This window comes from Columba livia, chromosome 2 (genome assembly GCF_036013475.1).
Source record: "Columba livia isolate bColLiv1 breed racing homer chromosome 2, bColLiv1.pat.W.v2, whole genome shotgun sequence".
In the NCBI taxonomy this organism is placed as follows: Eukaryota; Metazoa; Chordata; class Aves; order Columbiformes; family Columbidae; genus Columba; species Columba livia.
The window spans coordinates 27,084,299-27,110,782 of record NC_088603.1 but is presented as its reverse complement, the minus strand read 5'-3'; the positions used below and the strand labels follow the sequence as shown (position 1 = coordinate 27,110,782).

At 41.7% G+C, this 26,484-nt stretch overlaps 1 protein-coding gene across 7 annotated transcripts in view; it reads right to left on the bottom strand.

Annotated features, from left to right (window-relative positions):
• DYNC1I1 (dynein cytoplasmic 1 intermediate chain 1) overlaps positions 1–26,484 on the bottom strand; it is a 193,080-nt gene that overhangs the window by 68,440 nt on the left and 98,156 nt on the right. For all 7 annotated transcript variants that reach the window (XM_065051126.1, XM_065051124.1, XM_065051123.1 and 4 more), the window contains 4 exons: positions 20,497–20,586; positions 11,582–11,744; positions 10,377–10,476; positions 5,280–5,405 (listed from right to left, as the gene is read on the bottom strand). In XM_065051126.1, the coding sequence (XP_064907198.1) occupies positions 5,280–5,405; positions 10,377–10,476; positions 11,582–11,744; positions 20,497–20,586 (479 nt within the window). The remainder of the gene's footprint in view (positions 1–5,279; positions 5,406–10,376; positions 10,477–11,581; positions 11,745–20,496; positions 20,587–26,484) is intronic.

Genomic DNA, 26,484 nt, shown 5'->3' with positions numbered 1-26,484 from the left:
CTTAGTGGCAGTGTATAGAAGCCACTACAAAAAAGCTAGGGGAGAATGAAACATTTTGTGGTGTGGCTGAGTGGCTGATTTCCGTACCCAATCCACCAATATTTTCCAAGCATGGGCAGCTCTTCTTGGAATTAAAATAGAAAACACAAGTCCCATATCCCACAAAAACCTGACAGTTTAGTAAAGAGATGGAACCAACCAAGTAAATCTGACTGCATGGCATTTTAGGAAAAGGACAGAAATAGCTGCAGCTATTAAAAGTGATATACTGCTGAAATCTTTTTGTGATTATGCTAGGAGTTGATCTAACTCCTTGAAAGAACACTTAAATGGTTATTACTTCCTCAAATAAAGGCTACTTCACACATGCTCTCCTTCCTTAAAAATATGCTGATAGGAGCTACTTCTAAGTGTCAGATTTGTACCTCTCACTGCCCTGTTGAGACATTTGGAAAAGATGAAGCTGAGAAAGAGGAAATTAATAGATCAGGAAATAATCTATAATAAATAAAATTGCAGACAGTGTAGTCGTTTTTTTGTTGTTGCTGCTATCATTAGTTTGGATGTAATAAAACTGTATTAATCACATTTTCCAAACACAATGCAGAGTCCTCCAAATTAGAAAGTAACATTCAATTTGGTTTATTTGCATGCAACTAATGTTTCCCGCTGTCTTCCCCCACTACTCCTCTCCTGAAGTGATGGATATTTGAAGCTGAGATCCAGATACCTCAACCAACTTAATAACCCCTCTTTAGTTCCAGAAGAAAGGAAATGGTTTGTAATATCCTAAAGTCCCTTAGATCCACTGATTATTTCTGTTGCTTGTGTCTCTGCAGATCATCTGCTCTAATGCAAAAGCTATGCGATGTGGTATAAGAGCAGTGCTGTGCCCATGCTAACAGGCCTTGCTGATACGAACAGTAGCTCAGACTTCAAGTAGCCAATTTATTGCAAACACAATCTGAGTTCCCATCTGCCTCGCTCAACCAGATTATGTTGGTGCAAAGTTTCAGGTACTTCTTCAGGTCACTTGGGTTTAGAAAGCTTAGATCAGACCACCAGGAAACAGAAACAACATCATGGGCAGAGATGACCAGCAGTACATAAACAATGGGCATTGCGCTGCAAATAATCCTCATAATTAATGGGTAATGTAGATTTTTATTTGTTTGTTCAGTGACAAAACACATTACAGACATATAAGTGCTTTCTAAGAAAGAGAGTAAGACTGAGAAATATCACTGAGAAATAATATCATTGACACTACCAATCAATAGTACAGGGATGTTCACGTACAAGGCCAGCCTCATGCATTGCATAAAGCAATACAGGACTGAGCTCATGTTGAGTCACATAATCAATAACCATGCCATACTATTTTCATTTTTGTCACCACCACCTAAAGAGAGACCAACAGTAGCTGAGAGAAGCAGTGTGAACCACTGCTTAAAATTCACTCACCAAACCGAGGGAGACTCAATGTGATTTCTATGTCGTTGCTGGAATTCATTCCCTCTCTGGATAGTGCCAAACCAACCCAACCAAGGATGACTCACCCACAGTGTCTCATAAAGTCCTTCTGAAAGGCTTGGGTTTTGCCTTTGGAATGCACTGGGTTACACCAAGAGTTTGTGATGCTCCAGCGTGGGGGAAGAAGACATCCTTGACTCTTCCCTACAAGGACATTCCCAGTCTGCACTCTGTAGTATTAACTGCATGCTCAGTGTATTCCTCACTGCCTAAGGAAAGCATCGAGCGTTCAGTCCTTTAGCAAATGGTATTGCCCATCCACTTTGATTTTGCTTCTGAGACATTTTTTTGCTTGCATAGGAAAACAAATGAACAAATTGCCCAATCCCTCACTCTTCCTTGTTTTCCCATTTCTAACCTTGTGGTAAGGAGATGTATGATGAGCTATAGAGGAAAAAATCTGTGGGAGTCCCAGCTAAAATACTGTCAGCACATCACTGGGTAAAGTAGAAATACAAAAACCCAAAGAAGGGCAAAAATAAGCCAAGTATAAGAAAATAAATATACCACAGGAGGAGAGAGTAGAAGCCAGTAGGACTGTTTTGTTTAGAAAGGATTGGATAGATCACATGGCACTTTACATTAATTAATGAGTAAACAAGTCCGCTTGGCTAACAGTAATTGTTCCCTTAATGCACATTAAGTAAAATTGAACTCAGTATTTGTAGCACAACATATTGTAGAGCTATGACATTTACTACCACCTACACTGTATTAATGAGCAACAACCTAATATGACTTTAAATTTGGCAAGAAATTTGTATTTACTGAATACAGCATCCCTCACATTTGAGAACTAAAATAAAACATTTTGCTGACTGGAGTTAGAAAACATCATTGCTGATAGACTTTTTGCATCATTGTCTGCCATGGCTGATAGACAACTTTCGTTTGGGTTCTGGTAACTTTCAGCAAAGGCATCAGCAAAGCCTGTTGTTCTGATTATGACAATTTAAATGATCCTATGTAAGATTAAGAAAATTCATAGAAAGAGGTAAGAAAATTAAGAAATTTCTTGGTAATCATCTCACTTAAATCTGTACAATATATCAGGAAAGACAGAAAACCATTACAGTTGCTAGTTTCAATAATTTACCAAATGTGCACAAGAGGTATCTGAAGTTCTACCTGCTGACGCTGAGCCAGCCCAGCTCTTTAGCTGTCCAGAGATGTTTCACATATCTATCTCTATTGATGTTATCAGAACTCCTGAGGTGGAATTTCTTAGAAGTCCCTCAGAAATGTCTGCATAAATCTATTTATTGATTTGACTTCTCAGAAGTGACTTGCATGAGTTCCTTGACAGTCACATCTGAAATGAGTTTCTACTTGCTTGTATCTTGCTCTGTGAGCTCAAAAATTGAAAGGCAAAAGGTACATTAGTCAGCACCATATAGTATTTATTAAGGCCACGTTTTTATAGAAAGTCTTTGGAAAGCAAAATAGAGGTCTGTTGGGAAAATACGCTCAAAGTACTGTGTCATATCTAGGCAACCTAGCTGTAATGATAAGGTGTGTGTTCATCTCTAGCTGCTGGGCTGGACTGTTATAAAGTTATGTATGGCAGAAGAAAAACTGGGCTTGTCTCACAGAAGACCTAGAGGAATGACTGAATCAGGACTGAATGAAGGAACGTTTCTCTTGCAAAATGGTAATATAAATGATATGGGGCTGACTAATAATACAGTTGGTTTCCACTAACAGAATAACATCATGATCTACAGAACTGAATTCCAGACTCTGAGCTAAGATAATATTTTTCCCTTATTTTCCATCTGTGTCAGTTAGAACAAAACCTGTGTTCAAGAGACCAAGTCTCATGCTTATTGCTTCCCCATTTAGTCTCATGTTGGTACCCCCATGTGATCTGAGATGCAGAAGATATTCCACATGTCAGAAGCCTCACAATGGTGGTTGAAACATGGTTCCAACTGTTAATGGAATTATAATATAAATTATCTGTGGACAGTTTGACCAAGAAAATTAATATTTCCCATGGACAGAAGAACTGATGTCATTTAACTGAAAGATGATGAATCCAGGGTGCATGTGAAAGCACAGTGCCATATGTGTCTCTCAATGCACAGGTTTTAGGTTCCAGATCTAAAAAGGGGGACATCCAGCATAATGGGAGAATTAGACAGACGCTCAGCCAGGCCACCACTTTGTCCTTTGTGTGTTATTCTGATGGAGAGTATAGCCTGTCTCAGTGCCTTCAGTTTAGTGAGTCATACCTCTCCTGCTTAAGTGTACCTACTTTTAAAACTAGATAGAATTTTTAATTAACAGAGCACATTGTTATGTCTGTAGTCAATCTCCCCTTTGTGTATGCAGGACTACCCTAAATATGGTTGTTATCTTGCAAAATCAATCTAGTTTAAGGATTATTTGTCCTGAAAATACAATGGGCAATCTCTTGAATATTTTGTTTAAAAGATTAAGCTGCATGTACATCCTAGAAGAATTTGAACATGGCATCTGAGCTAAGATCTTAAGCAGCCTGAAAGAACACATCAGTCTGCCGAATATGATCTCCAAAAAATACAAGTTCTCATTTCAAAGGTAATGCGCGTGCACACACACACACACATATTTATATAAATCTGTATGGCATATTTGCTGTGCAGGCCCAGACTCCTTGTGAAGTTGTTTTTCAGTATAGCAAATTAGAAAAACATGCCTGGAATTAAAGGTTACTTAATCGGGTTGAAGCAGTAACTTCAATTCCAGCAACTCCCTCCCACTATGTTACATCTGATAATGTACCCAAGTCCAAACATAAACTTAGTTCAAAAAGATGTTTGGTCCTTGAATGTAAAATGACACTTAGCTTACACAATTAGCCAGGTAATACATATCCTTCCAAGAGAAGCAATTTTTACCACAGAATAATCTGCATTTTACTAATCTCTGATTGTTAAGTTTTACTTGCTGAAACTTTTCCATATGGCTTTTTGAATACCACTGTCCTGTATTTAATTACCACAGAAGAATATTAATGAAGAGGTTGGATATTTAGGCCCAAGCCCTGTCCCACAGGACAGTTTGATGGAGATATGGCCAATGAGCAAAACATTTCTGTCAATATAAGGCTGTGCCACTTCACATACAAAAGCAGTGGCAAAAGAGCAATAAACACACCTATAGAAATAAAATACCCAACTATTTTTGAATTGTCCATAAACTTCTAAACTAGCATGGTCATAAAGTAGCACTGAGTGAAGTGAATCACTCGTTTGCTAACCTAAGGGACACTCAATCAGGAATTGGTGGAGTAGTTCTTGTAATCAAGACTGTTTTTATCAAGCTGTAAGTAAGACACATACCCAGAAATGCAAAGTGTACTTCCCAATTTTAAAGAAAAAAAGTGATACAGAGCAGAACCAAGGCAAGGGTAGGCAGCTTGGAGTGCAGAGGATGGGAGGAAGCGAACGTGGGTGGGAAAGCATATGTTGCTGCCTGGATGAGGAAGTGGTACACCACAGTTACTTCATAAGTGCAAGGGCTTTATAAACTAAATCTCCTAGGGACTGTTTTAAATAGACAAAGAATGACATGCAGCCTTGACAGGCTTTCAGCATTGTTTGAGAAGGCTGGTTGCCTTCTAAAAACACTGGACCGCCACTTGTACTTTTTCCAAAAAAGCCTATTTTTAACCTCAGCCTCTCCATATAAACAGTGGGAAGATGCACCATGTACTAAATCTGTTTTGTCTAGCATGAAATTAATGGCTTCCTCAGTCTTACCTGACAATGGAAAACATATTCTGGAGTGGTTTTCTTGAACTTCATGTTCCATACCAAGGCTACCCCATCAGGCTCATGTGGAGCATCTTCATTATTGTTATAAGATGCAACCATCAACTCAGGGTACTATAAAGAAAAAGCAAAAGCAAATGAAATAAGACGAATGATGAAGAACCTATGTACAATCAGATGAGACAGAAATAATCTACACTAGAAGTGCAATATCTGGTTTTAATTATAATACATGCTACTCCAATCATAGTATTCAGCTTCATTTTGGTTTTATATTTTACTCGTCCCTGACATCCTTAAATTCCCAGTTCCTTGCTCTCTAGCAATTATTCTCAGATACCACAAAGGCAATGTCATTTTCTGCAGATAATTCTCAGAAAAGACAACTATCAGGATATTCAGAAAGGGAATGCAAAGCAAGGAAGAGGGAAAAACTGAAAGCTTGGGTAATTCTAACTTATTTGCTTAACCATTTATTCAGGGGCAAACCATTATCTTAATTGATTTTGATAATGAAAAAACACTATGATCATAGTGTTGACTTGGTTTTATTCTGAAATTCACAGTTTTTTCAGCATCCCTGGAAATTGTTCTTTCTTATTTCATTATGTACTCTTCCTATTCACTTATGCATAGAGTCAACTTAAAAGCTCTTCTTGATAAAATAGCAAACAAAACATTTTCTTCACAGAAGCTCTATTTTGCAAGATGCTGAGGTCATCTTGTAAAGCACAGGATGACCTCGATTTCCACTGACTCAGTAAGACTGATGCAATGAGCACTCTAAAATCTGATCCATTTTTTCTTGTATACCCATTTTCCACTGAAATACAGCAGTAGACATGCAATACACACATTATGTATTTGCTCTGTGTATACACATATACACATATAAACACACACCATATCATACATGAAAAATCAGATTTTCACATTCTGCTGATGGACTTGTATCATTTCAAAACACCATAAGAAGTGAAACTTTGCCCACAAAACACCAATTACTTTCTGCCTATACAACAGCACCCAGTTCTTCACTCTCATATATTTGACACTAGGCACCTCTGGCAGCCTCTGTCCTTCACTCTAAATAGCTGAAGTAAGGCAGTGGACTTTATGGCATGTCCAGAGAAAAGCACGTGGCTGCTGCAGACCAATGAGCCAGTAGCCTGGGTTCCACAGGACCCATACCCTCCTCTTGTAAATGCTTTCCCTTAAAATTTCTCAATGATCTCCACGAATCATTGTCACTTTTTGTCGTTCCCAGGTAAATTCCTGCCAAACTATTCACCACTATATAGGGGAATAGGGCAGCTGGTAGATGTAAAGGAAGTGGGACAAAGGAGCTGCCAATAGTGCTATTTGGAGCTGTGAATTTAGTTCAAACCAGGCATTTAAAAAATAAAAACAAAAACCACCACCCTTTATATCATTATTATTGGGGTTTGAACCTCTCTGCTCTCAAAATCCATTTGGAAGAAATAATGCATATAGCTATAACTTTTGCCATCAGCAGCTGCTCTTTCCCACTTTGTGTACACTTCCATGGATAATACATCATGGAGCTGATGATTTTTCTGTTCAGTCTTGTTATTCCAAATGAGCCTGGACCCACATGTAGGCGAACTAGCAACATGTGGCTGCCACAGCTGCCTCCTTCCCGTTTTGGGGTGGCTCTGACTGCATTGTACCTACATCCCAGCAGACCCTGGCTGCTGATGCACCTTGTAAGGGCAGTTTAGCACCCAAATCACTTGCATGGGATTTAGACCATGCAGCAGACCAACCACCTCTTCTTCCTCCTCAAGAATTGGGGGAGATCTGAGGGTGGTTTAATCCCGCACCTGAGACACTACCTCTCTGGCCACAGTTGTGCCAGTGCTCCCATCCATCTCACCCGCCCTCTTTTCTTTCTCTCTCCCACAACAAAGATTACCACCACTTCTGAACAACACACTCAGCTTCTCTTTTGAACCTTTTCATCCAGCTTGGCCCAGGTCCAAGTAAACACCATGTACAGTAGGTTCTTGCCAGTGCACCTCATTTTGGCTGAACAGCTTAGGTACCATCCAGGCGAGCAGCTGAGCCCGCAGTTGTGAAGAGGCAGATACCTTGGTAAGCAGAAGTGACAAGCCTTTCCACTGGCATGGCTGCAGCCAGCTAGGGTGTGCAACCAGGTCTGAAGTACCAGTTTCGAGGCACTCTGGGGTTGGTTCATGCTCCTGGATAGTTTAGCAATTACGTTCTGGTTGGCAGAACATCCGGCCATAAACAAATACCTACTCGAATCTTGCTGGTCTATATGTAGGTTTTGCAATCATAGTTTATGCATCTGACTGGAAGTGCAGTTTCAAGTACAGATGTTAGGGTCATATCTAGCTGGGCAACACCATTATAAGGCTTTCTGACTCTTAAAAAACAGCCAAGGGAGGCAACCTAAATCTGCACTGGCATCAATCACACACTTGCTGCTTCACTCCATCTACTTGCATTTACACAATTTTAGTCCTCAGCAGGTTCCCAGCTGTCCTGTGACTGCAACTGAGAACAACATGGAAACAGTACTGCGGGAAACAGCATTCAAGGCTGCTGCCCAAGAGTCAGAAAGACACAGCAGTATCCCTGAGACTGTGGTTTTCTTGGCTTTTGATAAGCTAAGTTACCTCCTCATGGACAGAGCAAGGTGATCCCACCCTCTGTGTTTACACTCAGTCTCTTGAGCCTTTCCCTTAGATCCTTGATGAAGCATCTAAGCTGTTTTCCCTTTGCTCTGCAAAAGAATCAAGGGACTAGCGGGTTAGCTTTAATGGTCTGAATGATCCCACATGTTTGGGACCATATTTTACATGTGACTGGGAACAGAATTCCTTGTTTAATCAATGCATCAAGGTCCTTTGATTAAGCTTCTATTTGCCTCCAGGCTGTTTTGCAGCAACAGTTTTATCGCAGAAAACTGAGCAATGTGTTCTGCAGTTCCCATGATTATTCAAGTTATCCTTCAGCATACTGGACATTGCCATGTCCCGGAGTGTGGCTAAGAAGCGGAGATAGCAGTTAGGGGAAATACCTCCATCTGGCTCCAGCTCCTGCCACATGATATTTCTCAAAGCAGGCAAGAGAGGAGGCAAATCCCTCCTCCCAAGCTAGCGTGGGGCAGCCCACAGAACCCCCCCAGCACAGAGAAGACGGGGCGGAGAAGCCCTCACTGGGGTGCCAGGGAGCTGAGTATGAGGAATTAATGGAGAGGAAGGCAGGAGGGGCCACCCTGGAACAAAGAGGTGGGAAGCAGAACATGCCTGTGAGCCCCAGGGGCTGAGCAATTATATTTGGCAGTGCTCTTCTGAGGCGGCTTTTTTTCTTGCTGCCCTGGGAATACAGTAAGAGCTGCCTGTTAGGAAAATATCAGATAAGAATTCCATGTAATTTCCAGCCCCTGAACAAGTGAACAACCTAAGATAAGTGTTTCCTCAGGCTCATATTTGATTTCTGTGGAAATCCATATGTGCTTAAAGGCCACCCACGTCACACCAGTGCATACCTGTTGTTAAGCTGGTATTTTGTATGAAAGCAAAGGGATAAATTCTTCATTTCACACATGGGGTGTGAGTTGGATATTACAAGAAGCCTCTCTGCAGCTGGCTGTTGTGCACTGTACCTGTTCGGACAGCCAGCTCTGCACAGCCTACCAGTGATGCTCATGAGACTCTACAGCTCCTCCCTGCTGCCTGCCACGACCTCCATGCCGTCAGCTGCCACCTTACCTGAGAAGTACCCAGAAGGGTGGAAGGAGCCCTGCTGCCATTTCAAGGGGAAGGAGAGGATGGATGCGAGAGTCACTGTGCTCCTCACCCACTGCCTCTTTCCAACCTGCATGCACCATTTAGGTACTTGGCCTTAAACACTTGCTGTCCCCACAGGCAACACCTAACATGGTGGAGTAAGAGCAGCTGCTCCTAAGATTAGGCTAAGCAAAACTTGTTATTTGCACTGGCCTGAGCTACATTTACAGCATCTTTGCTACCCTCAGCAGGCTGCATCAGGGCTCGGACACACCAGGGCATGCCTGAGACTGGGTTTGGGACCAACTAGGTAGACTGGCTTGCGTTCACATTTTTAAAGTTTATGTCCTCCTGGAGCAGTTTCTTTATATCTGTGTCGTGGACCTTGGAGCAGAATCTCCTTGGTCTCCTCCCCAGAGAAACCAGATGCTTTGCTCCAGGCAGTAACTGAGGAACAGGCTAACAGGGAAAAAGCAGAGACGATGAGGGGGACTGGAGTGAAACTGGGACCAAACGAATTTGACAGGCCTGTGGTGATGTGTGTGCACACTAATCACAGCTTTCCAACGGAGCAACTAATTAACCTGGTTTCTTTGCTTTGCTGATGTGGCTGTATTGGTTTTGGGAAGCTTAAGCAGCTCTACCATCAGTTTTATTTTGCAATATGACAATGCTTTGTGGTGCACAGAAGCTGGATACGCTCCAGGCACGCTGCTTTAGCATGCCCCCTGACCAGCTGCAGCATCCTCCTCCACGACTTGAAAAAAGAACCCAGCATTTTTCAAAAGTTTTCTTTTCAATCTTTTCAAGTTGTTCAGATACTTTCACATTTTGAGTTTTAGTATATTAGAAAAATAAATTTTATTTCTTACTACTCTTATTTTTTTATATATATTATTACGTACAACTATTTATTAAATCAACCGCTACATATTTAGGAAATTATTTTTATCTGGTTTAATTTTAAACCTTTTGTCCTAAAAAAATTTCCATGTGCTGAAGGAGAGGAGGGGAGAAAAAAAGTAAAGACTCCTTCATCATAGTAGGTTTGTTAATCTATAGTTTTAGCACAATATCCTGGTTTTAAAGACGAAGTAACATATATGAAAAAATGACGGCTTCATTATTGCCCTTCTTCATTATTGCTCTTCTTTATGGAGAAACATGCATTCACTTGTTCAAGACCCTGCTGCCAGCTAAGAAATAACGTCATACTCTGCAAACAAAGGGCAAAATGACACTGGCTGTATTTTTTAGGAAAAGTTGGAAGGTGTATGGGAACAGATATTCCAGCTTCAAATCTTACCTGAAGAGACCAATCCATACAGGTGACGACACGATGCTTTGACCAGTGCTCATCATAAAATTGACGGTTAAAAGAAAGGTTGGCTCCTGCTTGAACATCTCTGTGAATTCAAACAAAGTGACACTTTTTGAAGTACCAGGATTCAAATGCTGTGAAAAAGAACGCAAAAGTTCCTGACTGCTTCTCCAGTCTGCCCAAGCTGGGGAAGTCTGCCACCTTGATTTAATTGCTCTCATTGTCTTGCTGAGAGTAACAAATCTGCACCAACAAACAAATTTTACATGTGTTTCACAAAACCACATTTCTTAATTTCCCACTGTCTACCTGACTCTTTTCTGGCTCACTTTTCTGGGTCACGTCTGCCACCTTTGTCTCTCAGGACTGAACCTAGCCCTGTCATCCAGCTCCCCCTTTTCTGAATCTTCACCTCTAAGCTATAACCAAATCTCTCTTATTTCTGACTCCTGAAATCTTAAAGGTACAGCATCTTCTCCCAGTGATGGAGACGGCAGATGCCTTCGGCCACCATTAGGATGGGCTGAAGCTCAGTGCTGGCCCAAGCGCTGCCGCACTGGGTCCACAGGGGTGATGCTCTAGAGTCACCTTCAGTAAGTAACTTCAGTGTGACACAGCTACTGATTTGGCATGAGGCTGCAATGGATACGCAGTTGTTGAAACCTGAATACTCCCTCTCTTACTAAGAAGTTTTCCTGCTTCTACTCCCCTATCAACTGCTGAATACACAACCTGTCACCTCTTGTCTTAGCATTTACAATGCAAACACTTTGGGAGACCATCATTTTCATCTATACAATGTAGAGCACAGCGGGATCCATTGCTGACCTGAGACAGTAGTCAAATATAAACAACAATAATTTGAATTTGTAAAAATATAATGATATAAGTATGCAGACATATACCACCGGAATGTACACAAGCGCATCTACATATACATGTCTATGCACACGTTTATCTATTTCAATTATTTATTCAGAATTTGAAATTTAATCCCCAAAATGAAACAAAAAAATAAACCACCTGAATAATACATAAAAACCAACAACAAAACAAAACGGAGAAGAGAGATTTAAACCTTTTCTTAAGTATAAAAAGGATTAATTTAGTTTTAAAATTGAGGCTTCATATCACTGGAATTCTTTTATTAAAGCTTATTTTATAAAAGCAAAAAAAAAACCCAAACTGACCCATCTTTCTCTTCTACATCTCTGCCACTGTAGTCAAAGAAGATGTCTGAATCTTCAGCCAAAGCTCGCTCAATTACACGTATTGTCCGGTCAAAAAATATCAGGAATTCTTCTGAATGGAGAACTTGCTGTTTTTCTTCTTCTGTCAGTTCTCTAGGAGGAGCTTGGAAAAAAAAAAGATGTAGTTAAGAGTATGACATTTCACCCCTTTCCCAATGAATCAACATCTTCAGTGGGTTTCTTTTGACATGAAAGCTTGTTGTAGCAATGGCAGGATGAAAATCAAAGCTTTACTCTTAAAATCATGACTAAGAATTTTTTTTTAATCTAAACATACTCCTGTAGATTTTTAGAATGTAGCATTTACATAGAAGAGATCCTCATATATTTATTTATATATTATATATATTTATTATTCTGAATTATTTATTATTCTGAAATGGAAAATACTTAAACCCCCAAATTAAATAAACTCAGTGTTCCTATTTCAGGAAATGGCTCTGACTGACATTTAGGCAATACCTAACTTGAAAAAGCAGAACACTTATGTAACAGGGGACCTGTCAGAGAAGCCAAAGATAAAATAATCTTCTTAACTTATACTACAGTTCTTTGTGTTAAAAGGGCTCACATAATCTCTCCCTTCACTTAGTCCCATTTCTCCTTGGTGTCACTGATAAATTCTGTCTCTGCTTTAGAGCTTTTGTGAAACACTGAAGTAAATAACGAAAGACATTCACTGAGGCAGCAAAATAGAAAGCAACTGACCAAACACCAGTTTCTTTAAGGCAGTTTTATTCCTTGTGGAGGAATCCTAAGAGCTGGAGCAAGAAATGTCACTGAGCCATGGCCAAAGCTGCCCTGGGGAGGAGCAGGAGCTGCCTCGGGGAAGCTTCTGGCACCAGTCAGGACAGCCGGGCTCCTGAAAGATGAAGTTACTTCTTTACGTGTCTGCAGAGATGTAAACCTTTACTTCCAAACCAATATTTCCAGTACAGCCCTTCATTTGAAAAATACCGTATTTGCAGGATACACCAGTGCTATGTCTCCATCAGTTTAATGACGTGAGCATCAGAGGCAAAGGAAACTGGGATGCTGCAATTGCTACAATGCAAATTTCTGTTCTCAATTACATTACCAGGGTCATATTGATGCTGTGGCAATGTTCTATACCAATTATGCCTTTGCCCACATGTGCTTTCAAAACATCATTTTAGTTATACTTCAGGATTACTTGTATTTCAAAAAATGCTGCTAGTATCTTCACAGTTACACCAAACCAACCTTGCAACTACAACAGCTTACATTCCCAGCATGAAAAGCTCTGTTGACATCACAGGAATTATGCTAACAGAGAATTTTGTTCCAGATTTGTAATTAGGTACACAAAAAACATATCATAAACGGATTTATTGCAAAATTACAGAGACTCAAACTTTTGATCAAAGGTCCCCTACATTTGGTTTTACATCACAGATTTGAGGTGTTTACTTGTGAAAATGACCTTGCAGTGTCCCTAGCCCATACTGGGTTAAAACACCAGCAGCTAAAAAAGATAATGCAGCATGGTGCCTCAGAGAACCTCCAGTATACATCAGCATTTAACTTCAAGCCCTGTCATACATATCTTAATATTTAATTAAATGTGTGGCACAGTTTAAATTCACAGTTTGAAATTATTTTCCAGTTCCTACTGGAACACAGCTACTTTCAGCTATCAGGGTGATGTATCCCTTGCTCACCATCTGATTTTCACGTGGTTCACACCAGATCCATGATGAGCCCTGGTGCCCAAGTACAACACCAGCACCAGCCCCAGGGGCAAGGATAGACTGAAAGGCACAAGAGCAGGCAGGAATAGTGACCCGGTCAGCATTACTGTAGTACTCAGCTCCCCCAGCTTTCAGAGCACTCCCTGTGGTCAGGAGAAGCTGTTATCACCACACGTAGGTTTGCTTCAACTGGTCAAAGCATTACCTCTGGAAGACAAAATCTCTGCACTACACGTGGGCTACATATAGAGAGTAGGAAAAATGCAAAAGGTAGAGGAGCAATCTGGCCCTCAGGAGACAAAGCAGCTAAGTTAGAAACTTTAGCCTTTGATGATCTCCTTTGGCCTTGGCCCTATGCCTCCTGCCACCAGGTTAGTGGTCCCTGTGGAGCTCCACATATCCAGAGAACATCTGTGTCCTCCCTCATGGTCCCCCTGAGTAGCAGAGCAAAAATTACCAAGGCAGGAGCACAATTTGCCTCTAAGTGCTTTAGACAGAAGCAATGCATGTGAAAAAAAAGAATGACTAGCAAAAAGTACAGGTTGACCTATTGCAGCATCCACTACTGAATTCTAATTGGCACTAAGGGAACTCATCTGGCAAAGAAGCCTGTAATGAGGCAATATCCCACTGTCACCACTAAAGCATCGCTTTCCGAGAATCAAAGACAACAAGCATGACAATGCAGCAAAATGGCATAAAAGGGGAGAAAATAACTGCAAAGGCAACTGGAAAACTCATTTTAAACTGCTCCAAATGGTAAAAATTACTTGCTAAATCAAATCTTCTCTACAGCTTAGAAATATAAATTTATTGCTCGGCCATTTGCTGAGTATAACTAGCAAAGAAAATACAACCAAAAATCAATAGAAAGGGAAAAGGCAAAAAAAATAAACAGCTTGGGAGCTGTGGGGTGTTCACATGCAATGGAGACACACAATTGCAGTTCTACCTCAGCAAAAACTCCTTTGCAGTTTGCAATGATCTGTGGGAGGCCAGCAGCCTATTAAACCTTCTTCGGCATCAGAAACACCTTGGCTAAAGTTTGTAGGGCATAAATCAGCTTACCTCATTCATCTGACTGACACGCCAGATGCCCCCTGGCGATATCAAGCTTCATATTTTAACCTTATTTTCTTCTTTCATTCGGCTGCCTCTGAAGTTTTATTTGAGGCACTCTCTTCTTACAAGAATGTTAACATCATTATTTTTTCCAGTTTAAAACATTGCTGTAACTACTGCAAATTCATGAAGTATAAGCAGAAAAACCCCAAACAGACAGGCTTGCTCTTTCAAATATGAAGATTTTCTAACCATTTATCTTCCAGAGCCACTTCCATTTCCCCCTTGTTCCTTCTCCTTGTCTGTCCATTATCTTGAATAAAATAAAAAGAATCTGTGTAATTTTCTGCAATTTTTCTTCCTATCTGGGAGCTTACAGTTACTTTGATCTCGGCTTTCAAGAGACACAGACTCTCTTCAAGGAAAACTCTGAGAAACCTAAGTAGCTGATCAAAGTATTTTTTGTTTTGTTTTGTCACGGAGACCTATGTGATGTGACAATATCTTCAGAAATTCCCTGCAAGAATATGGCATTTTCCTTCAAGTATCTGCTCTCCCTGGCATAAAAACTAAAGAAACCACATCTAACCTTCTGTGCCTAACAAAGCCTAGTGCAATGCTTAGCTTACCAGTGCTAAAAGTTACATGCTCACTGCCTGGTGTGCAATAAAAGCTCTTGCAAAGGAAGACCCATACTTTGCTCTTGTTTTTTGTACTGTAGCTTTGCAATGAACCATTGTGCCTGTGCTCTGCTTCCCACCCAGAGGAGCTGGACACAGCTTATGGCAGGAGGACCCATGATGCAGCCACCATGTTCTGCCTAACAGGGCCACATCTATTCATGGACCCACTGAAATGTCGATGGAGCCGCATATCCACAAGCAGAGTGTTGTCTGGGCAACTCTGGGGCTATGAGGTCAACAACATGGATCAAAGAAGTTCTGCACTCATGTTAATGTATAATACTGTACCAAATAAAATTGAATTTACATTTAAAATTAGAACACCGTGCAGTTGTATATGCACGGAGGTCACGGCAGGTATATCCATAATGAAAGACATTGTACACTTGTGCATGACCAAAAAGGTCTAGCATATGTACAAAAATTGAACGTGACATGGAAACAACTCGTTTATTCAACACTTCTTTATGAAAAATAAGAGCATTTTATTATTTCATATGATTTAATATGATCCTCAGAAACACTATATTTCGCATCTGGTCCTTTGTCCACAAATTTCTTTGCACAAAACAGAAGAAAATAATTTATATTAAAACATTTCCTTGGACATTTAGGAACTGAAGTAAAAAGTGCTGCAGACATATTCCTATCTGGCAGAAGCAGGTTTGTAGTAAATACAATATTTATAGTTGTGATGACAGTACAGGATCAAATTCACAAATATTTAAATACCAGGATTCAAGTATTCTTACAAGAGAACCAAAAATATATTTTTTTAAAAAAGGAAAAAGACTCATATTTAAATAAATATAACAGAACATAAAAAATATTCTCCTGCAACCTCAGCAATTGTAAAAACCTGACAAGAGAAGTGAAGTCCATTAAAGGCAAAAAAGAAGAAAAAAAAGAACAAAAGGAGTAGGAGAATGAAAGAAAAGGCAAACTAATAAAAACAGTAAAGCAGGAAGCAGCCTTGTTATGAGCCAAGAGATATAACGAGAGACAGAAGGTGATTAGCAAAGCTCTTTTAAAAGTTGTATTATTTCTTCCAGTGTATGTTTAAACCATCCAAACTTTAAAGGTGCTGATGACTGAGGAGAGTAGAAATGTACAGTGTGAGAACCACAAGGTGCTAAGCAGCTCTCAGCAGCTTTTAGTCCTTGCCTGTTGATAGCCTGCAATCCTCTTCTTTTTCGTTCCTCACTTTAATGTCAGGCTTGATATTTGCCATGTCCTGATTTGATATGTGCCATATCGTAGGATTCTCATAGAATCATATAATGGTTTGGGTTGGAAAGGACTTTAAAGATCATCTATTTCCACCTCCCTGCCATGGGAAGGACACCTTCTACTAGACCAGGTTGCTCAAAGCCCCATCCAGCCTGGCCTTGAACACTTCCAGGGACGGGGCATCCACAGCTTCTCTAGGCAGCCTGTTCCAGTGCCTCACCACCCTCATGGAGAAGAATTTCTTCCTTATATCTAATCTAAATCTACCCCCTTTCAGTTTGAAGCCATTTCCCCTTGTTCTATCGCTATGTGGTTTCATATACGTCATATCTTGGTTGTGTTGGGTATAAATCGCAAACCCTTGCACGGCATAATTTTGAGGTACATTTAGGAATTTTTGGGCTCTGAAGTAGCAGGTTCCAGAGCCTTAAATTAGAATCTGTACCAGGCAGGGCTATTGATTGTGCTTCTCCAGGGGCTGTGCTGAGCCCACAACTGGGCTGGACTATCAGGATGTGTCTCAGCACACCCGAGCTCACTGTGGTGTCAGTGGCAGTGATACTGTGGTGTTACAGGCCATTACAAACCCCACTGCAACCTGTTCTGCTTCTCTAATACTCGTGCCTGAGCTGCTGAGAGCTAAACCATCTCCCCCACCACAGCCTGCCTCATGGACACCCAAGTCCCATGCACAAGGCCAGGGCAAGAGCGGAGCACAGCATGTCTCTGAAGCTGCAGACCTCAGCCTTCCCCATCAAAGCCTTTCATGCAAGTTTCTGTGGATATATCCACGGCTTCAGATAAATGCAGGCTGAGGCCCACTTTCAAGATCCAGCCTGTCCCACTGTTCATGTGGTTTCTACTGACATAAAGAGGCGCCTTAGGTGGAGCTCCAGAGCTCTGGCAGTGGAAAGCCCCAACCCACTTGATGCCACAGTTTGGGACCAGTCTCTTGTTTATGTGGTCAGGAGAGGCTGGGAACAGTCAGATCCCAGCCCAGTTCACCACTTGGCTCTTCTAAGAGCAATGGGGAGACCATGCACCTGAGACACAGATGACAACAGGCAAACCCGTGGAGGAAACACAAGGGCGTCCCAAGGCTTCACACACTTCAAATGGTCAACAAGCCAGGTCTTTGTCTCCCACTCCAGAAACACTCTGGGGGGGCTCAAGCTGCTCCTCTGCCCTCAGCACCTCCATGGTATTGAAGTGCCACCAAGAGGTGTTGTGCGAAACAGGCTGCCCTATTGCAGGTGCACTGTGTGCCTTACAGTGACGCTGAGACAGGTCCAGAAGCAGAGTCAGACCCTGTAAACAGCCATGACTGCTGAATAATCCCACCAAACCCCACAGAGCAACTCTGGGGTGTGCAGGGGGAAGACAAGGAAATTAAGCATGCAATAAACGTCTGTAGAATTAAGTTGGAATACCTATTAACCACAGAGGAAAAGAAAAATAATGTTTCCCCTTAAAATACCATTATAAAAATAGTGCCCTCCTGTCCTGTTGGTTTGGGGAGGGGGAAACTGAACAGCCTGGATCCAAGCTTTATTTTTCATCCTGATCTATTTTTGAGCTATATTGATGAAAAAAAGTCTGCCTTTCTCTCCCTGCACTTCTTTCTCCCATTTTTTTTTTCTTACACTCCTATAACTCAAAAAGGGCCACGCTGATTTTTTTTAATCTGTTAAAAAATGTGCTCCCTGAGCTGAAACCAAATTTCAGCCCAGAGCAAATTTTTACGGCTGGGTTATAAATCCCTGAAAAACAGGATTCATAATGGAAGTGCTGACACAGCCTTAACTACTATATAGCAGTGTGAATGGCGCCACTATAATATCTATTAGAGATTCTTTAAAAAGTTTGCAAAATATTGTCTTGCCTTGCAGAGAAAAAGAAGCCAGAGTACTTAATGCCAACATAAACATGCTTTTAACCCATTATGTGCTAATTTGCAGAAAAGCTATTAATTCTGAGTAGGCACACAGGGTGCAGCACCGACAGGAAATGTTCTTCTAAACTCCCGTTTGACTTGTAACATGGTTTTAATCACTTCCATGAAACACAAACGATGGCTTCAAACTCTGAATGTTGCTCAGAACTTGAGAAGGGTGATTACAACAGAGAGGAAAACGGGATTTTGTTGGTGAAAGGGCTAAAGCCAACAGGGAGAGAATGACACCAAACGCTGAAAAATGGGACTCAATTCCCTGTCAATTTGGGGACGACTACTTCATTTGAATCATAGCATTTAATGCCAGTCATCAGCACAGCCCTATTTTATCTGTCACAACATGTACTGCAGGTCAAATTCACTTTCTATCATGCAATGAGCATGTTTTCTTCTTCCTTGCACCCAGTCAAGTGTTAGCACCTCACAAAGCCGGTTCTGCTAAAACAAGCTGTGCCTTGCTTTTGCAGCCTGCCGTTCCTGGGGCTGAGACTAGTCCTAAACTAACCCAGTTGATCTCCCATTCCTGGGGGGTCTGCTAGGCGAGGAAGGGGAGCACTGCCCCGAGACTAAAACACAACAAAGAAATACAAGATGTTGGCAGTGATGCTTGGTTAGCAAAGTACATAAAAGGCTAACTTGAAAGGCCACCAAAAAGTGAAATAAATCAGCTGAGGAATGTATTTAGATTTTTTCTTTGTCTCTCCATGCAGGAGTCTATGCTTTCTCCCCACATATTAGTGCTAACATTACTTTTATGTGGAAAGAAATGGGTGGGATCAGCTGTAAGCTGAATACTAGCGGGACATTCACCAACTCAGGACAGTGCTTATGCATTGGGTGCAGTGATATTGGGTTTTATGTCTTTGTGTTGTCACCAGTAAAAAGATACTGCGTTAGGTCCAGTGATTGCTAGAGCCTGTATGTGAGTTCACCCCACAGTTTTGGGAGGAAGGGCAATTTTCAGGAAAAAGTGATTTTTTATGTTGCCATGTTTCTCATTCACATCTTCTGTTCTGCCTTTGCAGACTCTTCTGTGACTCCTGTTGCCACTGCTCCCGCTGTTTCCCTCTGCCAAGCGGTGGCTGGGGGCGGTGGGAGAAGCAGGAGGATGAGGAGCAGAAGGGAGTTCCCCCTCCATGTTTCTACAAGGATCTAATGAGCAATAGACACTGCAGGACTTATGACACGGGTGATTGCTATCATTCTCGTAAGAAGGAAGAAAGATCAATTTATAATCAAAACAGCATGGCAGGTACTGCAACTCACTTCAGTGTGTGGGGATAGCGAATGTGGGCACTATACACCAGACTCAGGTTTTTTTGGACACTGATGTAAACCATGCCAGGCTCCCCTGGATGAGGTAGAAGCACTCACTGCTGTATTCACAGTTAACGGTTTCATGGGCTTCTCTGTTCAAGGCGACACACCAGAATAGCTAATACTCTAATGAATTCCCACATAAAGAAGACCAAATTCAACAGCCCTCTTCTAATTATGAAGCCTAGAACTAGTCCAAGAAAATAAAACAGGAGACACTCAGTATATCTACTGTGTCCAGTGCTGACATGCACCATTTCGACATGTGTCTCTTGTATGCACCATAAAGAAGTAATAACCTGTATTTTTGTCTCTCGTAACCCAAGAGAGTCTCAATCCAGGGAAATGCACAGAAGGACTGGACCTGCCTGGCTTCAGCCTTGACCTTAAGTTCCCTGGGGGTAGCTCCTACCAAAAGAACTTGGTTTTGACAGTCAACATTTTCCAACAAAACAGTTTTCTGCTGGAGAATTCCTGACCACCACTAGGTTTAAGTTTGCCCCTCTCAAGCAGTCGGACAGTTACGGGCTCGAAGTATCTCTGAAGACCAACAAACTCTATGCAGCTGCTGGAATGCCTGGCATTCGTGTTTTAAATCTTTCATGTAAGGAGTCTCTTTTGAGCCAGAGGACAAGTAAGCACCAGTCCTGGAATCCAAGAATCTCTACTTTGTTCCCAAATTATGAGGATGTGTTGCTTCTTCTAAACAGCCAGAGTCTTGTGTCTTTCACAAGCCTCTCAGACATACCAGCTGGGTCACTGGGATAATATTTTCTGCTTTTATGCCACTCATGTGGTTCTGAACCTATAAAACTGGTGACTGTTTTGATTTTGCTGTATTCCCAATAATAGAAACTACCTATGAGAATAACAAACTCCTTTTCATTTTTAAAGTACCTTCTTTCACTTCCTGCTTCTGGTCTTGATTTTCTGTCTCCAAGTCATCCTGTGCTTTTGGCTCCACCATCTCTTCATCATCTTCATCCTCTAAAAAAAAAGGAATAAAAAGATCTGTGAGATTCGCCTCCTTAAGGGGGAAGAAAATCATGTATCTTCTTTACAATTATAAACTGGTAGTAAACACAGGTAAATCAAAGTGCACAATAAATGGAAACATCTACATTTATACTCAGAGTGACGCTCTCAGACATTTCCACCCAGACTGCAAGACAATCTGTTAACCCAGGGCACCTGCCACTTGTCCTCCCTGTGGCAACTTCCTATCTCAGATGTCAGCTGAATATCTCCTTGACCTCAGAGATGACTTTTGGATGGCATAAGAAACAGATGCAAACACGTTTCAGCCTGGCAGCTATTCCATGGTTGGGACACATGCTATCCAGACACCTCATTTCCAATTCAATTCTCACCAGATTAATTTGTCTTTTGACCTACAGGAAGGGGTTAAATAGAAATCTGACCTGAGGTCAGATGCCACTAGCAAGCAAACAAGCATGGCACAGTTGTGAAAAGTCATCACCATCAACTGGGGGAACATGGAAACCAAAAAAGGCCTGTGGAGCTCACAAACCATTCTTGCATTAATATGAATTTAACGAACACTAAAATTTGACACATGTCAGTTACTACTGCCAGATGTTTTAATGACCTTCCCTGACCTATGCAAATGACTCTCTCCCTTCCCCTCTCTCCTCGCATTCCCATGTTCTCATTTTATTCAGGTGGGCAAACGATTCATTCCTTTTCTTGATGTCTGTCTGAAGTTACAAGGGTTTTGATTGTCCAGACCAAAACATAACACAGCAGAGCTGGCAAGACAGTGATGCATCAAAATGGCTCAAAACCTACCTGACCTTCATTACTTCTTCCCAGCTACAACAAAATGATTCATTCTCCACTGCCCAGGGCCAGCACCCAACCCACTCACACTCACGAGAGGGCAGGGACGCTCAGCCTTCTAGATTCAGTGAACTACGAAAACTGAAAATAGACCTGGTCCTACAAGAGTGAGTTGCAGTGAATAACAATGAGGATAAGCAAATCTGTGGGCTACGGAGGAATTATTCTGGAGTGATTCTGGAGCCTGATGTACCATCAAGGCATAGGAAGCACTACCAGTTCCCTGGGTCAGTCCATTGCGTAAGAAAACACATGTTGTTCCAGCCCCGGGGCATTCAGCCATCAGCAAAAACGCTGCAGTTCCTTTGGGGTTTTCTGAGCAATCTGCTTGTCACCACACAGTTCCTTGGGACATGGCGCTTCTCCAGGCACACTCCCTGCTCTAACACTGCTGCGTTCACATGGCCTGGAAGTGGGCAGGGGGCAACATGTCATGTTTCTTCAACAGCTCAGCTACTGGCACCTTCTCCTGAGAAGGCTGGCTGCAATCAGTCCTGGCTTCTTGGGGAGATGGTGGTGCTGACAGGTTGCATTCAGCCAACAGTAACATGCAGCTGTATTTTGTTTTCAGTAACGTAATAGGCACCATACTATTCCCACCATGTTGCCTACCCTAGGACTTCTCCACCCAGAAGCCCACAGAGCGCATCTTGCTAGCTGACATCTTAGCTGGAGAGCATGGCTTAGCCGCATACTTTACAGTCATCTGCATGGACAGATATGCTTTTTCCTCTTGGGAAGAAAAGGAAATCTTGGCATAAGATCTGCCATCGCTTCCCCTACCGCTAACAGCTGCAGTGAGGAGAAGAGGGAAAGCTCGGCTCTGCAACCATCAGGCAGGAGGGATGACCACGTGCTCCCCAGGCTGGGAAGGGAGGAGGAATCCAGCATGGATGGGGAGGCATTTTCAGAACTGGAAGCACTACTAATGAATGCCACCCCTTTATCAAGGATTTTTCAGAACATGAGAGGAAACAGCCACTCGGAGTGTGATAAGGGTGGGGTACTCATGATGCCTACCTTTGATGCATCACTTAGCAATTATTTTTCCCTAGATACCCTATATATAATAGAAGGGCTACGGAGGAGAGCTTTTAGAGAGCAAGCCAGGGCATTCCAGTTCAGCAGAGTACACACATTGCCCTGTCCACTGGCCAAAATACAGATAACATCTAACACAGTCAGCAGAGAGTCAGTGAGAAAAGATCACCTGCTGTACACATACGGGAAGGGGGAAAAAAAAGGGTCCTTCTGCCATTAGTCTGCGGCACTGGTGGAGACGGGGATGCAGGAGAGAGAGAGGCACTCCCAGTTTGAAAGAGCAGATGAGAAGTGTGAGAAGAGAGAGGAGTGACGGGTGCAGCAGGGAGTGAATACTCTGCTAACCTCAGGTACGTGTGCATATACAGATAGGATCACAGCGGTGTACAGGTATATGCACACAGACACGCTTATGGTAGATACCTAACGAAGCCAACTCCCACAAGAGTTCCGTGAGTCTTGCATTACAAGTTTTCATTCCCTAGAGCACCAGGTCTTGGAACCAGCTGTTTACATATGGATTTCAGCTTCCATTTTTAACCTGTTTCCAACCTGTCTGCTTGTGCAAGGAAGTTTCAAAAGGGGAATGGTTTGAGAAAACTAGTAGGAAGAAAACCAAAAATAAACTATCATTTAACCGAAAATCTTTGGATTTTTAAGGCAGCATGTTATGCTTTTTAATGTCTCACTTGTAATTTGGTAATGGATAGAGATCATGTAGCAAATTTAGAACTTGAGATTTAGTAGGAAGTTTTCAAGCTGAAGTGATTGCTGTCCCCTAGAAGTGCTTGATCTCCTGGATTTTGGGTGCCAAATTGTTTGCCTGCCTATTGTTCATTCCCGCTTCTAAAGCAGAGAAGGAATGAACGGCAGAGGCGCAGCTGGAGCAGTGGGGGTGTATTGATACTTTGGCTTCTATTAAGGTAGATCTTCTTCCCCTCCTTCCTCTTCTGGGAACAATCAAAACCAAGTTTCCATCGATTTCTCTCAATTTAATTGCAGCAGGAAAGGTTATTACAACACATGCCATACTTTTTTTTTTTTTTTTTCCAAGAGCACACACATCAATAAATTAGTTTTACTGGGAAGGCAGTGCAAGAGTTTTTAGCAGGTTAGGCACAGTTCAGATGTCCTTACTTATTTACAAAGAAATGTATACACATACACAGGGAATCTCAGCTAAAAGAATGATATGGTTGTGAGCCAAACACTAAAATGTTAGCAAATGCCAGAATTTGGATTGCCTGGGCATGATTAGCTCCTTCCCCCTCGCAACATGTAGGCATGATGACATCATTTTGGAATTTCCTCCCTCTTGAGTGCTTGGCCTCATGTTCTGGGTGCACAACAAGAGACACCTGGGGCCTGAAACGCAGAAGTGCTGAGAGCTGAAAGTCAAGTGGGCCTGTGCTTTGAGTAGAGAAAGTGCTGAGGAAATGCTACGCATGGGAAAGCTCCCACATCTCTCACTTTTAGCTTTCACTGGACATTTTCATTCTGACATTTTGCCCTTTCTCTCCTTATGCTTATGCACGGTGGCAATAGCGTTGTGAAGATAGTACTATTCCCACCCCGCGCAGATGTGTCGCAGAGTTATGTTTGTCAGGATTTGGGGCATATTAAGATGCTGTGTGGGAGCACCAGAGAAACAAAAGCTTGGAAGAGGATTAATGTTTTCTGTGTTCAGTGTAAAACTTGGACCATGTGCATTAACATGAGAGCTGAGGCTAGAGTGCTGAATGGAAGAAGATAAAAAACAGAAGAGTTAAAAACTGACTCCTCATTGACTGTTTGAAACAAAAATCTGTTAAGGAAAAAAACCCCTACATATTATAAAGTAATTCAAACTGTATCATCACACATATTTAAAAGCGCTAATTAAGGATGCCCAGGAAACCTGCATTCTGGAACATCCAGTGTTGCTTGGCTTTGCAACCTGAATGTTTATTTGCCTTCTTTTTTATTTTGTGCATTACTTAATGCCAATGAATACATACTTACACATGTTCATAGTGCTATTGTGCCTAAGTATGGTTATGTATTTGTACACTTGACTGTGTACAGACACATACCTTACAGAATAACGGTAAACACGTCAGCATTCATTTTCCTGTGTTTTACTTAAACGTGAAAAAGATAGCATTTATTGTATATTTATTGAAGAATCTGTGGGCATCTACATGGTTCTTTGTTTCCACATGTGCCTACTCAGATTGGATGTGCCATCGCAGTAATTGTCCAGAGAGGTGAAGACAGTTCTGTAGTTCCTGAGCACAAATAGCCTTTCGCAATTTAAGAGTATATCTAACACGGGGAGGTTTAGAGAAATAACTTTTTAGCTGCTCACATCACAGTAGTAGAAGTCTTCTAGTCACATTTGGCAAACACAGAATTGCTACTAGCACCAGTAATGTTACACCCTGTTCAGAAGATCTAAATCAGAACCCAAATGTCTATTAAAGAAACCACATGAAAAAGAGCTAGTAATGAAGAAGTGTATAGCTGCTGTGTAACACTTCTCCTTTGTAGATCTCAAAGTACTTTGTCAGGAGGCCAGTTTTATTATGCCCATGTGTCACGCAGAAGCTGACAGACAGATCTGCTCACCATTGATCACTCAGCAGACCAGCAGCTGAGTGAAGCATAGAGGGTTGACTTCAGAGTTTCAGCCTCGAGACCTGCCCACTAAGGCCACCCTGTAATACCGTAATTACTGTAAAGACACAATTCCTCAATGGAAATGATCATTAAATACCTAGGTTAAAGATGTTTGTCTGCTGAACCTGAGGGAGCCATATGTGGGATTGATACAGACTGACATAGTGGAACCAAACACTGTTTCTTCTTAACTCAGAGCTCAATGGCTCTCCAGGCCCTAGGAGTCGGCCAATCAGTCCTAACAGTGCTTTGTTTAACATGATGAAGTAAAAGCAGAGCAATCATTCTTAGCTTGTACTTAGCATTGAACACTCCTGCTTCTGTTCCACACCAGAAGGGGTCATTTCTGTCTACACACTTGCCTCTTTTTTCCAACTATAGAAGTTGCAATAATGAAAAAGTATGACCTCTCCATACAGACCTGGTTTTGTTTAGTCTATATGCAAACTACTAATTTTTGAACGTTGATCAACTACTAGCTCCAATGAGCCTGCTCTACACCTGGCCTTTGCCTTGGCCTCCACAAGGGTGGATCACCACCTCGCAATTGCAGTAAATGGAGGGGGAAGTGCTGTAAACACATGGCGAAGCCCCTGACACCTGCAGAAGAAATGCCCAGATGTGCTCAACTGGATCAAGTGTTCACAGGGAGCACTGATCAACTCAGAAAGTCATTCCCCACATTTCTGCAGAGCTGGACTATTTATTACCTGCTTGGACCTTCCAGGGTTTTAAATCACTGTATTTATTTTTATAGCATACAAAAACATACCGGGCACATCCCGGACAAACTAGAATACAAAGATTACATCTGAGAGGACTGCACATGACACTGGCTTAGGGTTTTAATTCTTGAGATGAATACTGTTACGCTTGGGTCAACATTTTCGTTGTTCGTTGTCTGAGTTTTGCATTGACAGTTTTAGGCAGTTAACACTGGTACTGCTCAAACAGTTTAGTAAACAGCTAACTTTTTGAGGATTTGTGCAATTACAGGCTTCTGCTTTGCTAACATATGTACGACCAGTTAAACAGCGGGCAGCATGTTGTGCATTCCTCTTGGGTGGAGGATTTACACCTCCTCAGACCTGCACCTCTGAGATTAGCTAAGAAGTTGCAGCTTCTGTGTACTATTGTATTGACAGATATACTGAATTAGACTGACAGCTCTGTTTTTAATTCTGGGTAGGTACAAACAATCCCTTTATTAAAGACATATCTTTAAAATAGCAATTTAATTAGCACCACAATTATATATTTTATTGCCTGAGTCAATGATATATGAGAAGCCAGTGGGTTATTATATGGGGTTTTATATCAGCACTG